At 40.9% G+C, this 18,037-nt stretch overlaps 1 protein-coding gene across 1 annotated transcript in view; it reads right to left on the reverse strand.

Annotated features, from left to right (window-relative positions):
• Positions 1 to 18,037, reverse strand: part of tsnare1 (T-SNARE Domain Containing 1) — a 136,304-nt gene that overhangs the window by 99,493 nt on the left and 18,774 nt on the right. Inside the window, exons 2-3 of the mRNA XM_041942404.1 lie at positions 13,965 to 14,042; positions 12,611 to 12,680 (exon numbers count right to left, since the gene is read on the reverse strand). Coding sequence (XP_041798338.1) covers positions 12,611 to 12,680; positions 13,965 to 14,042 — 148 coding nt within the window. The remainder of the gene's footprint in view (positions 1 to 12,610; positions 12,681 to 13,964; positions 14,043 to 18,037) is intronic.

Raw genomic sequence — 18,037 nt, forward strand, 5'->3', positions numbered from 1 at the left:
CGCCCACCCCTGACACGTTGTTACCAAACAATCAGAGCTCGCCCACTATCGAGGACCCCTGAGAGGACCTCTGCTGTATCGCTGCACAGTGATACATCTGCTAGTCACACTCTTCCCCCACAACAAGCTCGAGAGCCAGACGGCCAGAAACAACATGCAAAAGATTGGAATTGCTCACACTGTGAATTTCAATCAGTCACCTCCGCTGTGCGATTCTCCTGCCTGCTTGGCGCTTGGTATTCCTTTGAGGCCTGGCTGGCCCTGGTGAAGGAGAACTGAGGAGTCTGGGAGCAGCTGACTGCAGGGGAGGTGTGAAGGATGGAGGAGGTAGAGTGTGGGGGAGACAGGGTGGTGGTGGTCATAGTTTCAGGGCTTCACAGGATAGAGCGGTGCTTATACTGGGCTCTGATAAGATTTAAACCCCTCAACTGGAGTTGCTTCCTACACACTGCTGACTTCTCAGTAGCTCAGATGACAATGCAGAACATTTGTAAAGCTCAGCACTGACTAAAGTCCACCGGTGCTGTATGGTGACACCTTGTCACACTGGCCACATAGTGAAGGCAGCGCATCAGCTGCTCCATCAGTGTCTACACATTATGTGTTAAACCACAGTACAGCGGTGGCATCAGGTGCGCTTTGGCAGAACTCACAGCCCGATCCACAATCACTGTAATGTGTTCAGTGCACAGACTGGTCTGGAGGTGTAAGGAGGAGGCTAGGACTGGGTTATGCCAGAAAAAAAAAAAAAAAAATTAGGACGTGTAGTCCGACTTTGTCAGAACGAAAAATGTGCTAAAAGCTATTCTGAGGGGTCAAACAGGAAAGCACAGTAAAAAGCCTGATGTCATATATCGAGGGGGGTTATCTGGGGACAACAGCACACATTTTTAGACCGTCTCCTCTGGAAGACATTCATAGCGAGTCCACAGTCATCATTTTGATGCTGTTCTTCCATCCTTGTTAGCTGCCACGAAGTTGCTGGAATATACAACATGTAGGCGTGGAGGTTTCGAGCTGCTGAAGGGCACCTTTATATAATAAGGTTTTTTAATATAAAACTTTTCTGTGATTAACAAGCACTTCAGATGAAAATGAGATTTATTAATTACTGAGCAATAGATACAGACTAGTATTTTAAAATAAAATAAAAGGACCAACAGTGGAGAAAAGCTCTTTTGAAAACTTATGGAATAACCTTTAAAACACAGGTGGAGGATTTCATCTGAGAAATGAATTTACCTAAAGCTCAGACATCAAAGATGTGTGTACAGGTGTTCAAAGAAGTGGTTGAGTGAATCGAATTGATATAATTTAGTGAAAAATATGTAATGAGTAACTGATTACACTTGGCCACCAGTGGTATATGCATGCATGAGCACAGCCAAAAAATGTTCAATGGGTTGTGGTTGCACATTTGACATGCCAGTCATGATGAAGCCTCTGTGGGCAGCTAGAATGAGTCAAATTCAGGCATATCTGTTCCATCAGACAACTGTTTATGTCAAAATCAGACGACGTGATATCAGCTCAATAATACTCCAATCAACACGGCATCGGGGACACCCCCTTGCAGTCCCATCAAAAAGACTAGCCAGCCTTTCCTTGCCTTCTCGTATCTACTTTGACAACTTCTACACAGTGTAGAGTGAAGCTGATCCACAGGAGCGCAGAGCATTCTCACTGAACAACTGTAAACATGGCAAAGCAAGACAAGAATAATGTTTTCTTTCATTTCAGTGAACTTGTGAGGAGCATTATATACATCAATCACATGTTTTGGTGTGATATCACCATGCTCGGTCATATGTATGATGCTCACATTCTCTCTACCCTGTAGGAAGGGTTAGGGTTAGGGTCACCGCCCAGTGACCATGAATGGCTCCGGCTTCGCATATGGACACATTCATTGTTGGTGCTGTTCGTTAAGTCTGTCTGTGGCGCCTCTTTCCCAGTCACCTACGCAAGCGAGTTGTGAAAGATAGCAAGGCATAATTGGCTCTAGACCAAGTCACGGAAGGAATTTGTTACCATAGAATCCCCTAATCTGACACAGTGATCGTCTAAAAGGACAAAACATTGTCTTAACATGCTTCCTGTGTACGCAGAAATAGTTTCAAGGCATGTGACAGTGTATAGGAAGTGGATGGTGCACACAGCAACTTCACGTCCTGTCTTTCTGTGGTCTTGACACTGTGTCAGTGGATGAGGAGAGTTAATATTATGGTTGGAAAATACCCCCAATCGAGCATAATTAAGATATATTAAAAATGACAGTGACTGGTGAACAATAGATGGGGAGATTGGCTCTTCGTATGAGGAGTCACGTAAAATAAGTCAGAGAAGACTATTGATTTCAAGGCAGCAGTCCACTTTATATTCTCAATACAGTACTGTGTGCACTGTGAGGCCTGTGTGCTGTGTGGAGCCATCGATGCGCTGTGTGGCAACACTTAAAGGATAACTTTCGTTTTTTACAACCTGGACCTTATTTCTAGCATTTTAAATACGACCGTTTACTCACCCAGACAACTTTGGTGGCATTTGGAGTCGTTTTGAAGAAATTAGCCCCAGAGGAGCGGCGCGTATATCTGCATAATGCGAGTACTCGGGGCATCCATGCGCAGCCTCTATATAACACATAATCTGCGGTGAAACCCGTTAATATTCCAATATTTTGTTGTGATATGCTGGTGCTATTCCCCTCTGTGCCTGTGGTGGCATGTTATCAATATCCGGCTTCTCTAGGCAACTACCTCTGACGTGGATGATGTCATTACTGAACGCCGGGCGCTGCGAGCGAAACATAGCTGTGCCAAACTACAGCTAAACTAGCCGACCGCCGGCTCAGAGGGGAATAGCACCAGCATATCAGAACAAAATATTGGAATATGAGTTTCGTTGCAGATTATGCGTTATATAGAGGCTGCGCATGGATGCCCCGAGTACTTGGGGGCTAATTTCTTCAAAACAACTCCAAATGCTACCAAAGTTGTCTGGGTGAGTAAATGGTCGTATTTAATGCTAGAAAAGGGGTCCAGGTTGTAAAAAACGAAAGTTATCCTTTAAGGCTGGAGCAATGCACGGCGTGCCACTGCATTTGTACCAGTGGTGTGTTTTCAGTGTGGGGAGCATCAACATGCTATTACATTGATATAAATCACGTGGACAAAATATTAGAATCATCTTTCAGTAAAACATAATACTGTTCAGATTCCTAAATGCAGACCGATGTCTTATTATGAAGTGAGAAACTCACCACCCTTCACTAATGACTTATGTACTTAATCAGTCACTTTCTAATAAGCCTGAGTCTGTAGTTATAAAGAAATGTCAGGAAGTCATTAAAAATCTTTCATTCTTAATGAATAAATATACAGACTATATTTGAGTATTTAATGATTGCACTGTTCAGAAATTGGTTGTTTTCAGCAACAATACAAATGTGTACTTTGAAACGGGTCATTTTTAACCTTGTAAACACTAATTTGACAAAATACATCTCAAGCAATCTACAATCTATATTTACTTTTACTCTTTTTGAATGCCTAAACTCTTTATATTCTGTCCACTACATTTTGCTAAAAGCCTACATCAAAATTCAGAAGTGTCTCATTTTAGTCTCATTTAAAGTGAAGGGAATAATACATAAACAAATGAAGGACTCACGTCTTATCAGTTGCTCACTGGGTCTCTACATCAAGTCATCCAGTGTGACGATAACTGAAAATGTCATCCAGTGTGACGATAACTGAAAATGGCATTTGCCTCAGTGACTGGCCAAATGAAAGGAAGTAAAGCTTTAATCATATAGCATTACTTAAAAAAAAGACAGTTACAAAGTGCTTCACACACACACAACAAATGAGGTAAACACATTACAATATAAAACACAGTACAACCGAAGACAGACTGGACAAAAAAACAAACCAAAACACAGCCGGGAGGGAGCTCTATAAGAAGGCCTGTCTATAAAGATGGGTTATAAGAAGCTGTTTGAAACAGATTCAGCAAGTCTGATCGAGGGTTGGGCTAAAACAGCAAAGACGCCGTCACCTTTGGTTTTGCAGTTGGAGCAGGGGATGGATAAAAAGCAGAGATTAGAGGATCAGAGTGGTCGAGAAGTGGAATACAGAACGTGGACATCAGAAATGCAAGTGAGGGCGAGGTCACAGATCAACAGGATCTTATAGTTTATTCTGAATTTACAGGAAGTCAGTGGAGGGAAGCAGAGATCAGGGTTAGTGTGGGACTGTTGGCTCGTGCTAGCTAATAGCCTGACAGCTGCATTCTGAACCAGCTGTAAATGCAGCTTGACTGAGACACGTGCAGAGGGAATTACAACAATCAAGGTGCAGAAAATGAAAGTTTGAATTAATTATTTGAGATCTGTGAAAGTGACATTTCTTAGCTGAAGAAAACAGCACTGAACAAGCTTAGAAACATGTTGGTCAAAAGTCACATACAGATCAAAGATGACTGTTGATACAGGCATTAAAATATCTCTTCATCAAATAGGAAGCTGTATCAGAAATGCCACCACAGTTATGCAACCTGTGAAGTAAGATGGCATGATCAATGGTGTCAAAGGCAGCAGTCAGATCTAGTAGGATGACAATGGAGCATTCACCTTTGACTGCATGCATAATAATATAATCGGCTCTTCTCAGTAAAGCAGTCTCAGGATGACAAAGTTCAATCCGGGTTTTGTCACAAGACTTCATGACCCTAAACCAACTTCAGGAGTTATTTAGTGAGAATTTTTTCAAGGAGACTGATCCATAATGCTCTAACTGGACTGCATCTAGAGAGGGTTTTTTTTAACAAGCGGCAAAGCGGCTGGGCCTGAGACAGGAAAGATGGATTTTAAAGAATTTTGTAGGAGTTCTCTCACATGGACCAGAGGAGGGACGCATATGAGCTACAGCATTTACGAGGGTCTGCAGGGAGATCCTGAGATACAAATTCAGAATTCAGACTGGAGGATGGCTGAATGGTGTGGATGCTAAAACAGACAGTGGAAAATAGGACATCAAACCATCGATCTTGACTACAACAGTAGATAAAAAAAATCCACAGCCAATCGAGGATTAGGTGGGAATGACAGGAGGAGGGAGGTGTACAGGCTGGCTAATAGTGTTGGGTTGTGTCACTATTAATAAGTCAGAAAAGTAGGCAGCTCGGGCCTCTTAATAGCCTGCTTCTATTTTAACAACAGCTCCTCGTTATGAGGTGATGAACTTCAAGTTTAGATTTTTTTCCATTAATTCAGAACTGACAAAAGAACCAAAACCAAAAAGGAACAGAAGAGAGAAGATTGTTTATACTCTACCTGGCAGGGCAGAGCTCCGCTAGAGGGGACTACTCCCCAGGTTTAACACAGGTCTCAGTAAGGAAGAGGAGGTCTAGGTTATAAAATGTGATTAGAACATTGAGAATGAAAGATTTCATTAGACACAGACTAAAAGTTTAAAAGAGCAAAGATAACTGGAATAAGGCTCTTATCTAAACTGGAATTACTACAGCAGACTGTAATCAGATTATCTGACCTCGCAGTTGAAAACACAGAATGTATAGGGTAGTGTGCATCTAGGCTTAATCCAAACAGGAATACTGGATGAGGCCAGGGAGATACAGCCAGGTGGACTCACTGCAGGCCAGGAGGACTATATAATGAAAGAGGAGTATATGAAAGGCAGGTGATGAAAAGCTGGCCACAAATTCCCAAAGGTCAAGAATCACATCCATTAACACATTCAAAGAATCAGCTGCGGAAGAACATTCGCTCACCCTCACTGTTAGGCTTCAAGGATCCACACAGAACATTCAGGTGAGAAAAACTGTGAACATAGCTGTGCTTGATGACAAGAAAACTCCACAGGATACCTTTTAGAGCACTTCTTCTTTCAGAATAAGTTCCAACGTGCCTGACATGATGGCTACACATACATGTGGCACCTGATCCACAGCAGACTTGATATTATATATTTGTATTTGCAGGGATGTGTTTTGGGTGCTTATCTAAAGAGAACTCCATTTCCTATTATTACCCATATGAACACACACACACACACACTCACACACACTGATGCTGCTGCTTGGAAATCCATCTGACATTTGCATGTGCATCTCCACCACCCACTGTTGGTTCACACACACGGCCGTATGAGAGCGGTGCATTATGTGGGCTTGAGAGGCATAATGATGCCTGCTTGTTGTGTAAGAGTGGAGGAGGACGAGGTGGAGAGGTGCATCCACACAGTCATGATCTGAGTGTGACATTCTACCTGTTTCCTGCACGTGCCCAGCCAAGTCTGTGACGAGCGTTGATTCCTCTGCTCTCCAGGAATTGCTCATACAGTCGTGATGTGATTACACCGTACAGTAACTACCAGTTGTATGACTCTGAGGCCTGTGAAATGTCTGGAAATGGCCAATTAGGTCGCTGCAGCTGCGTGTGTTCACTGTACTTCTCGTTACCGTTGAGTAGCCACAACAAAATGTATGCTATTTACATGACAGTGGTTCCATTAAGGTTTCTGAACTTCTTCATAAACATTTTTATGTGTATCAGAAAGCATGTTGCGTTACTGGGACAACCAGCGTCCATAACTGTCACGTGTCTTAATTATGACATAACAGTATATTTAACATGGCTTTTAATACAATACAGGTTTCATTGCTAAATTCTTCCATTTTGGTCGTTTGAAAACATAATTATAATAGCATTGTGGAATTCTATTTCATGTAAACGCTTCATCCTTTTAATGGTAAAACATTATTAAAAACACCCCTTTAAAGAGCCAGGCTAGCTGCTGACCCCCTCTTCAACGCTTTATGCTACGCTAGGCTAACCACATCCATACATGAGATTGATATTGTTCTTTTTGTGTCATTCTTGGAAATGAAGTGAAGAACACAGCTAATTATTTTCAATAAGTTTGTTTTAATGAGTTTAATTAATTAATTTGTTTTTAATTAAGGAGTAGGTACTACCATACCTGCTGTACTGCCACCAAGTCATTTATTCATTTAGGTCTAATTAGGCTATAGGAAAATGACTTGTTTACCTTAATTAATGAGTGTAAAACTACAGAAAACACACGAAAAGTGACAGGACAGAAAGAAATAGACAGGAAAATTACAACAGTAGAGAGAGAAAGTCGACAGAATAGAGAAATATTCTGTCGGCTTTCTCTCTTGTCCAAAATAAAGCCTAGCGTCATTAGCATTTTGGCTTTATGAAAGATAAACTTCACACTTCATCAAATTTGTGTTTTCTTTTTTTTAATAGGGATGTGAAATTAGCTGATATTTCTGGCAGCACAGAAAGCAAAGTGATCAGATTCTGAGTTTGTTTACTCACAATTTCATCAGTATGGTGACACAACATTTTGTCCCTCATCAGCGAAATACACAGGGAAATACAGTAGTAGTTCATGGGCTACTCCCTGGAACTGGCTGGCTACAGCATCAGTGCCCAGGCATCTTGGTCATATGCAGAGGATCAATACAGTACAGTCCAGGCTAAGTATTACTAAGCCATGTCCTGCGTGGTGCAAGATTACTAACAGTGCCTTAGAGCACGAGTACCGTACAGTGAGCAAGCTTACTACATTTTTTCAAATACTTCAATGAGTTTTTACTGTTTTAACAGTTTTGCACAGTAGAGTATGGAATTACCATGCAAAGTGGAAACCATGTATCAGTCATGTAACATGCAGAAATGCCACTGCCTTCTCTGGGCCATCTGCAACGGACTCATGTAAAGTGAAGGCGTGTCCTGTGGACGTCAAATCATGGACGTCGTATCCACTGGGCTAAAGAAGAAAAGGGCCATCAAGAATGTTACCAGCACAAAGTTCAAAATCCATCATCTGTGATGGTATGGCAGTGTGTCAGTGCCCATGGCATGGGCAGCCTGCACATCTGTGAAGGCACCATTAATACTGAAAATATTAAAGCTGCCATCCAGTCGACGACCTTTTCCGCGCTTAGTGCACAAAGAGAATGCCAAATCACATTGTGCCTGTTTTACAACAGCATGACTTCATAGTAGAGTGTGGGTACTGTCCCGTCCCCCAAAATCTGCGGCACATTATGAAGGGCAAAAGACGACAATGGAGACCCTGGACTGCTGAGCAGCTGAAGTCGGATATAGAGCAAGAATGAGAAAGAAATTTGCTTTCCAAACTTCAATAGATGGTGAAAGAAAAGGTGATGCAGCACAGTGGCAGACATGCCCCTGCTCCATCCTATCTGGAATGTGTTGCAGGCATCAAATTCAAATTCATCAAAGTGTATGTTTACAAAGAACTACAAAGTTGATCAGTTTGGACATTAAATATCTCATCTTTGGACCGCACTCAGTTGAATATAGGTCAAAGAGAAGTCTTTTTTGAATTCAGGGTTGCATATGATATTATCTAGATCACAGCAATTTGTTTTCCAATATAATTCATTCTGTTCAAGAACTTCAAAAACTCAGATAAGTGTAAAAATCTTGAAAGAAGAAAAAACAAGTGTCTGCTACTTTTGATCAATCAAGAAAAGTGTCGTCTTATTTGATAAAATTCACTTGACCTCTTTTAAGACGGGTTGAAATGATCTTAGTGCAACGGCAGATTTTGTCACTTTGTTTAAGAAAATAAGATTTTGAAGCCTTGAAAGGAATCCAGCAATAAGTGAAATGAGCAAGAAGTACAATATGTCTTCAGTGCAGAGAAGCAGAAGCAGAAAGTACCCCTCGCCTTTAAACTGTAGGTTTGTATTGTACTCGTTGTAGATACTTTTCACCACTGGTAATATGTGCAAAATGGGAATTCAATCAAAACCACAGCATTTATGTTTTCTTTGCTCTTATTAAATCAGTTCATCTCATCTGACATTCTGATGTACTGTATAACTTACTGTGCCTGCAAACAGTCAGTCAGTCAGTCGGGGGCGCTCTCTCCCAAACACAGCGCTGTGTCCTCTGGCGTGTTACAGCCAGAACACCAGTGAATGCCTAATGCGCTAACAAAGACAATGACACTCAGAGGGTGCCGGCCATTAATCCACTTAGACTTTTTGCCGTGTGCATTTCCACGATTACAGGGGCTGGTCAAATTCTATTAACTGTGAGATTCGAGCTTTTGCCTGAAGACAGGCAGGCAGATGGCGGGTTACCATTCTAACCACGGGCACAAACAAGACTTGCTTTTATTTCACAAAACTCAAGAGTCTTGCTTCTCGCAGAGGGACACGTGTGCGACGATCTGCTGTGTGAGATTAGCGCAGCATGTGTAGGGCTGTTTTCAGCGTGTCTGTATGGAGATCAGATCGCTGTAGTTCCCCAAATGTTACTGCAGTTAATCATGAAGGGGAGCAGGCTCAGGGACGGGGAGCGGAGAGTGTAGGCAGCGTCAGGAGGTGTTTGGATGAGTGAGGGTCAAGGTTTCCATCTCCACTGGTTGAAGACATTGTGTTTTCAAAACCATTTTAGACCTTGGCAACAGATGTCTGTGATAAAACACTGAAACTCAAGGTTCGCTTTTCGAGAGCTTTTGTTCACATCAAGGAATTCTTGAGCTGATGGAACTGGCTAAACACATACATTCATTTGCTGGACTCCATCACACACACATCCATATGCGGGACTCCATCACACACACATCCATATGCGGGACTCCATCACACACACATCCATATGCGGGACTCCATCACACACACATCCATATGTGGGACTCAAACCAACTATTGCACACTGTTACTTTGCACAACTGCACTATATATTTAACTGCTCGTATGTTTAGTTCAGATGTTTATCCTGTATACCTTAGTTCTTTATTTTTTACTTCACTATTTTTTCTTATATTGGTATCTTGTATTTTGTATTGGATTTTGCCTCTTACTTGAAATCTATCTATCTATCTATCTATCTAAAGTGCCATCACGTGACCTATGTACAGAACATTGGTCCTGTGATAACAAGTGGTCATATGCATCCATGCTATACAGTCAAAAGACAAATTATGTAGATTTTTTCTATACTTCATGTGCGCGAATGAAACAGACTGCAGGATATATTTTACTACAACGACAGTGCTCATTATCCAACAAAATGCAACAAAAGGGAGACAGTAACTTGCTGCCCTCCCTGCCCTCCCTATATCCACACTTTGTTTGTTTTACATACTTATACTTTCCGCTTAAGTGCTGAAAGTGAACCTATGTTTCCCCAAAAGCTGAGGAAATAGGTGACAAATCAGGTAACATGATGTCAATTATATGGAAGTGACTCTGATATCTTAAACGTGCCAATGAAACGCTGACATGTTCTGCAAAATCAGCCGTCACTCAGTGCCATCCAAGACATATGAGTCACCAGACGAGCTAACTTGTTTGGTGAGGGCAGATGAAGCATGTTTGCAAAGTGAAACGTGGATGTTATTTAATATATTCTCCTATCACAAAATATATTTGCAACCAAACGTTTACATGATGTTATTTTAGCTCTATGTTAGTGGACTTTATTCTAAAGCTGAACTCATGAGCCCTCTGCTTTCTTCAGGCTTCAGTCATTATCAGGTGACTTAGATAGACATGAAACTCTTCTTTTTGAACCACAAGTAAAAGATTTCTAATAATCGGTAAAATGATTGAAGATGAGGTAAAAGTGTTGACCTCAGAAGCAGCAGCTGAGAACACAGTCTCAGCATGAAGTCCATTTAGTTGCTGCTCTGGAGGTTTCAATCACGTCTTGATCTTAATTAGCAGGTGAAGTTTCAGCTTCCATGAAATTCCTGGAATCCTGAGAGTGCTCAGACCAACATCCAGAATCCCATGATGAGATTAATAAAAACTCCACAACATATAGTAAATGGACCTTGCTATGAGGCAGTTTTTTTTTTAATTAAAGATAACTTTATGAATGGGAAAAGGCTTCCAGAACCAGCATCTCCCCCCATGTCATTGCTTCGGTATGGTGTGATTTAAGTAGCAGATGTAGCCACTATTTTGTGCCAGCTTGCTTTCATCCTGAACACTTTCATGCTAACCCTACAGGTACACGCCTTATTCAAACAGCGTTTCAGTCTATAAACCCTCACAAGGAAAACAGCGGCGCAGTCAATAGACATTCACAAAGAAAACGACAGTTCAGTCAATAGCCCCTCTTCAAGAGAGCTGCAGGTTGGATTTTTCAATCTGCATGGTGCTTTCTGTTTGTCAGTACACGCCAGAGATTGACGGATTTCTGAGTGTCATTTGATCACTAAAATGATTTTTAGATCCTTGTATGTTTTTGCTCCTGGAATTTCACTCCTGTAGGGGTAAGCCTTGAAATCAGCACACATCACAGTGGTAAAAAAAACAAACTCATGTTTCAGCATCATCATTTTTGAATATGTGTCTCGAATGTCATCAATTTGTGTCATAAAAAGCATGTTGTTTTAAAGTTCATCACAGGAAACACGATAATACTGTTGAAAACAAAAGCCTCTACTATGTAGTTAATGAGCTCTAAAAGTCACCATTAGATTCTTGAATCGGACGGCATCCTGACTATTTCCTGGAACATTGTTTGAAAAACACTGAGAGCTGCTGCATAACACAAAGAATCATACTGGATGTAATTTGCATCAGTCGGAGGCACTGGATGTGTTGTTTGCGTCAAGCATCAATACTGCTGAAGGAAAATGGGCAGTTAAAAATAAAAGCAGCCAAGCATTGTCAGTAAGTTTCCAAGGCGATCATAAAAAATGTTCAATAGAATTGATGACATGCCAGCCAACACAGTGGGATGTAATGCATTTTAAACAGATGCAATCATCTTAGATTGGCCACTTTGTCATCAGCTTTGAATTTGGCAATTGCTGGCAGCTCAACTAAAAAAGAATAATCAATATGAAAGAGGGCAATGAAACAAAGAAAATAAGCAATTTTCTGGAAGGCAAATGTGCCCCATACAACGTGCTGGACCACCAAGTGAGTCCACCGAACATAAAGGGGTTACTGGAAGGCGTCAGTGATGCAGGAAGTATTCAGATCCTTTACTTAGTACTTAAATATAAAGACCCTCTATCGCAAATACAAATCCCCCATTTCCTGTAAGTTTATACAGTATATCGAATGATCTAATAATCATCGGCACTTTTTTTTTCTTGATTCATGTATTTGTTTGGTGAAAAAAGTGAGAGCTGCCCATCCCAACTTCTCTGGGTGACACCTTTTGTCCGACCAACAATCCAAACCTCAGCTGCATATTGTCACATTTGACATGCTGCAACCATGAAGCATTTACTTGGCTTCATATTTTTACATGAAAAATGTTTTAAATGATGAAGCAGTTATCAAAACACTAGCTGATATATAATATATATAATTAATTGATCAATTGACCAATCGCTTCATATCACCTTTAGTATACTATTTGGAAGGTAAAGTAACTGCCAGCAGCAATGCCTGCAAAAATTATGTAGTAATATTAAAACAATCTCTCTCTCTAAAATGTAGAGTATAAAATGTAATGAACAGGGATACTCAAAGTACAGATACCTCAAAGCTGGACTCCAGGACAGTGAGTAAATGTACTTGGTAACATTTCACCACAGGGGTGTGTGTTACTCACAGACTCTGTCGAAGCTCTGCTGTATCTCTGGATGTTCCCAGCGATTGAAGATTCTTCTCTAGTGTGACAACTGGTGGCACAAAAGAAGAATACAAGCATTAAGAGTGGACCGGAATCACAAACACACTCACACTCATCTACTTAAGTGCTAAACAGAATCTTCCAGTCAGTCTGAAATCCTGCACTGAAACTAATGCAAGTCTTCAATAAACCCGAAACTCTAACACACCTTAATCCTAATTCAAAAGTATGTTTTAATTATGGCCCTAAACCAAATCCATAATCTAGATGAGTGCTCTTGTCAAAATGGAATCTATTGTACTACATCAATCCTAAAGTCAAGCTTTGTTTAGAAACTATAATGCACATCAATCATGCATCTAAATTTAGTACAACCTCTACTCTGAACACTACACGAAAGATAGTAGTTTGAACTTTTGTAACCTATTCCTAAACCCTGCCTGCAAACCAGGCTCAACACTAAAATAAAGCTTTATTTGACTGCTCCCTAACTCAAATTTAACATGACTTTTAATCTCAATTTAAATCCACATTGTAATGCTGAACTAACCTTATGTCATGTCTAAACCTAAAACTGGATCTAATAATAATATAAAGCTTAAATCTTAAAAACCTTAAAAAATAAACCTGATACTACTTTCCTCAGACTAAACTAACATCATAATTCAGAACCCCAAGATCAAACTTCGGCTCCATAAACAAAAGTTTTAAAAAACCCAGACATGCTGCTAACTTTTCTCAAACTAAACCCTGGATTCATTGGCACTACTGCGACTGTAATTTGCCATAATTCTGAACAAATTTACCCCTAATTTAAAACTCTTCCCAACTCCACACTCAAGATTTGACCCTAAAACAATCAAACAAAAAAAGTCTACTTTAAACCAAAAACTAAATTTAGCCATCATTTAAAACTAGTACCAACACTAAAAATGCTAAACCCAAGACATAATCCTAGATTTACTAATCATATAATGAACCCTTACCTTGCAAACTAAATTTAATCCTAATTTAAAACCTAAACCAGTTTTAATCTTTATCTGAATCAGTTTCTCTTTCTAATATCATCCCTAAAATAAAGATTTAACCCCACAGTAATGTAAACCTTAATTTAATTGCAGCACTCCCTCTAACCTCATTACAAAATGCAAACTCTAATACACAAACTACCTTCAGCTCTAAACATAGCTCACAATCTTAGAATCCATTTAAAGGGAGGAAGGCTGGCCAAAGCGTCCTTGGTCAAAGGTCTAAAAGTATTTATTGTATGGACAAGGACAACACACACACACACACACACACACACAGTTTCACTGATGAATGGGCTCCTTACCGTTGGCGTTGATCTGGAAGATATTGGAGGAGGTCTCCTGAAACACATCTTGCAGTTCCGAGGGACTGACCTGTGTGGCTTTGGAGAAAACATGATATCAGCAAACACTCCTCAGCCCAGTGGAGCGTGACACTGTGAGAGCTGACCACACAGTGTACCGACGACTGTGATGAAACCAAAACAACATACATATCCAGGCAGAACATTTTCCAGTCTGTCTGTCTGGTTGCATGTGTTTTTCATGTTTGTCCACATATCTCAAGGGTTCATCATCTACTTTTTTCTTCCTTTTATCAAAACAGTGGATTTTCATAATTTCAACATATGTTAAAGCTGCATTAATCAGTATTGGTTTTACAACAATGGATCAAAACACCATGTGTAATGTGAAAGGGGTCACTCCTACTGAAAAAACTACTGAGAATAACCACCCAACTGTGCAGTTTCTCTGAGCTACACTGCACACATGCTCTCTCCATCAGTCTCATTTGTTTTAACTCATTGTGCTGCCCAAATGTGGCCAAAATATTTAATTAATTCAGGATTAATTTATGTATAATGTCCCTTAACCCACAACCCATGTGAGCCTGCACAGCGACTTGCAGAGATACACGCTTACACACTGTCACACACACGTTCAGTTCATTTGGCCTCAATCAAAGGACAAAAAATATATTGTTGCATTTTAGTTCAGCTCCAGTTCATGTTTAACCTGACATGAAGTCATACAGACTGACAGGTAACTCATTCATTGGACAGTGAAAATCAAATCATGGTGACTGACAGTAGTCCATGCAGCTCTTCAATGCTTCTAACTTATATATTTGTTTTCTCTGGTGTCACAAAAAACTCAAAGAAATGACCAGTTATAACCATTATCAGTATTATTAGACTGCAAATCGACTGCATGTTCAGAGTAATGGCGGGAGGTGGCGACAGATGGAAAAAAGAACAGTCATATTATGCTGGGGGCGTTACTGTGTCACACACTTATTCATGGACATAATGAACTGCAGTACACAGAGTAGGATACGAGCTAGATTTTTGACTGATGAATAAAAAATCCCTGCACATGTGCTGATACATAGACTGTACAGGTTACCATGGTTACCAAATGGTATGTACGTCACAAATCAATTCTAAGAGCGCTTCTTCAGCAGTTTACAACCAGCAGATGGATTAAATAGTAGTTTGTTTACCATGAAAAAAAAAAAAAACAGCAGAGTTTGATTGAGAGCTGTCACACCAGCCCAAATGAACCACACGGACAAACCAAACACACCAGGATTCATTTTAACTGCCCCAAACAAGCTGGGTGCGAAAGAGCCCAAAGAAGCCCCAATGATAGATTAAATAGTGGTCATAAGTTGGATGCATTATTTAAACCAGACATGTCTGGTACATGGATAAACACGAACACAAAGCCGGACGGAATCTGCATACTGATGCTTTGTTCACATTGTAATTCAACTGAAAAACTTTCAATCTAGTTTTTTGGCAGGTGATGTTTTGGTGCTGGCAGCTGGTAATTTGAGCACCACGGCTGGGCAGGAAAAACCTGTGCATGAACACCACCTTTTTATCTGACTTCTCAGCCATGGTGACTCTTTGCTGCTAATGCAATGTTCCCAAATCTGCTTTTGTAAATTCAAACAATCGGGAAATGTTAAACACATCAGGCCAAGCTGACAATGAAGTTCTAAAGAATAAATGTACAGACTTTAAAGAACTGACACATCAGTGTTACATTAATTAGTGACAGGAGGTAGACGGAAAAGTAACATTTACAGTAATTATATTGAAATACTCTGTATTGTTATTATAATGAATAGATGTGGAAATTGAATGGACATCAAAGGCTGCGGGAGCCTCTAATGTAGAATCTAGCTGCAGTGATGATGATAGAGTGGATGGGGAAAATGGAATGGCACTAAGCCACAGGCTGGCAGCAGGAGTGGTGAGTCTGCTGTATAAGTTATGTGGGCAGTGCCATTTTCCTTTTTCAAAAGCACATGTCATTGCAAATGACAGGGAGGGTTAATAGCCTGGAGCCATTACAGCGGGCTGAGATCAACATCACGACCTGTATAAGCTGCACGCACAAGCCATCTCACCCACCCTTTTGTCAAATATTGCACCCAGGAATGAATGCAGTTGGCTTTTTTTTTTTTTCTGACATGGTCAAAATTACAGGTGTGGAGATAAATGTAAAGGTGTGAAAATGCTCGAACGTCCCTGCATTTGAGGAGAGAGGGGCGAAATATTGGCATGAAATGAGGAGAGACAAAGCAGAACTGGACAGTGAAAAAGATATTCAAGGTGTGGGCTGGAGGAGGAGCCGCCAGACCTCTACTGCACATCACATGTCATTGACCCCTCTCACTGAGCTTTACCGACAAATCGTCCAGGTGATAACATGATTGCATGCAGTCCGTTGAGCAGCATTACAAGATTGTGATACAATTGGAAACGAGTAATTTCTCAACTGAAAGACTTTTAGTGCATATTTAATGTTATCTCTCTCTCTCTCACACACACACACACACACACATCTTTAACACATGCACCTTTCATTCACCATGACAGATAGATATATTGTGTGCATGCTACAGTGGCGCTTGCCTGGCCTATCAAAGGATGGGCTTGCAGGATGGGTGTATGACCGTGCGTATGTGTTTAGAGCTAGAGTCGCATATTCCTACCCAGCACAGGCTGAAATATAGATATACTGAATACTGAACCCATACCTTCAGCATGAAGTTACTCCCAGCGGCCATGTTATTTGTATAGCATGTCTCTGAATATAGTGCAGCAACCTTGCCTCAGAAATCCCATGAAAGACCATAATGTCTGAAATGCTAATATTACCATGTTATTATAAGTGAGACAGAAACGTTTCCTCACCAAAAATAATTCTGGGTAAAATGACTAGAAAGAGGTACACAGACTGTTAGATGAACATATTTACTGTACCTTCAAATGTGAGTATGTTATGTAAGTAGCATGTAAGTTAAATTAATGTTTCTGGAGGGATACTGAAGCAGACAGAGGTCACTGCTCAGCCGATGTTAGGGTTACATAATGCAACTGTGGTTGGAATTTGGGGTGACTGATGTCGTGTCTCGGCTTTAAAGTGTCCGAAAACCCAATTAGACATGGGGAGGGACAGAGGAGCGCCGGAGCAACAACAGAGCTGTGAGGGAGGTGGGAGTGTCGGTGGTTGCAGCTTACCAGGAGAGCAGGGGAGGAGGCCGTGGGGGTGGCGGTGGTGTGTGTCAACGCATTTTTTTAATTTGTCAGAGGAGGTGTGTTGAAGATAAAACAGGATGTAGAGATGCTCTGTAGAGACTACTCTTATTGTTACATTGTTATTCAGTCATGACCTGATGAACCTTGACCTTTACCATATTGTTTAGTTATAGACCCCTAAAGTCCCTTTTGAATTGAAGTGATATTTGCTAATGGACATGATTTAGGATGGTTATGCAAATCAACGTATATGCTGGCCAGTCCTTTTTTGAAAGACAGCAAATCATCCTGATAACTGCTGGCCAGATTGCCGTTACATTAGGATTGAGCTATTCATGGTCCCCAGAGGATGATTTTTAATGATTTGGTGAACCCCTGACCTTTTTCTAGTGCTACAACCAGGTCAGACTGTCCCCACAGAAACAAAAAGATGACAAAGAGCTGGATAAAAAGACCACAGTACTAGCGTGATGGATCACCACTGACATTCGTTGTAACTACTTGGAGGCCAAGCTGACTACAGCCAAAGTTCCCCAGGTGGAGTATCACCTTTGTGGTCTATGGCACTCCCTGCACACATGGAGACATGGAAACCTGCCAGCATCAGAGGCCAGATGACATGAACCCTCTACTTTCAGGGTGCAGCTAAGTGGTGAGGCCAACATAGAAATCATGGAGGAAAGAGGAGGAGAAAGAAGGGCTATCGAGTCAGCTGCAGTCTGTCATTGAGTGGGTTGTGGTGTGTAGTAGTCTCCTTGTTGAAGAGTGTGGCACAGTCCTCCTAATGGGCTTGATGGTCATTCTCCATCTCATATTTGTTCAGT

Source organism: Chelmon rostratus, chromosome 8 (genome assembly GCF_017976325.1).
Source record: "Chelmon rostratus isolate fCheRos1 chromosome 8, fCheRos1.pri, whole genome shotgun sequence".
In the NCBI taxonomy this organism is placed as follows: domain Eukaryota; kingdom Metazoa; phylum Chordata; class Actinopteri; order Chaetodontiformes; family Chaetodontidae; genus Chelmon; species Chelmon rostratus.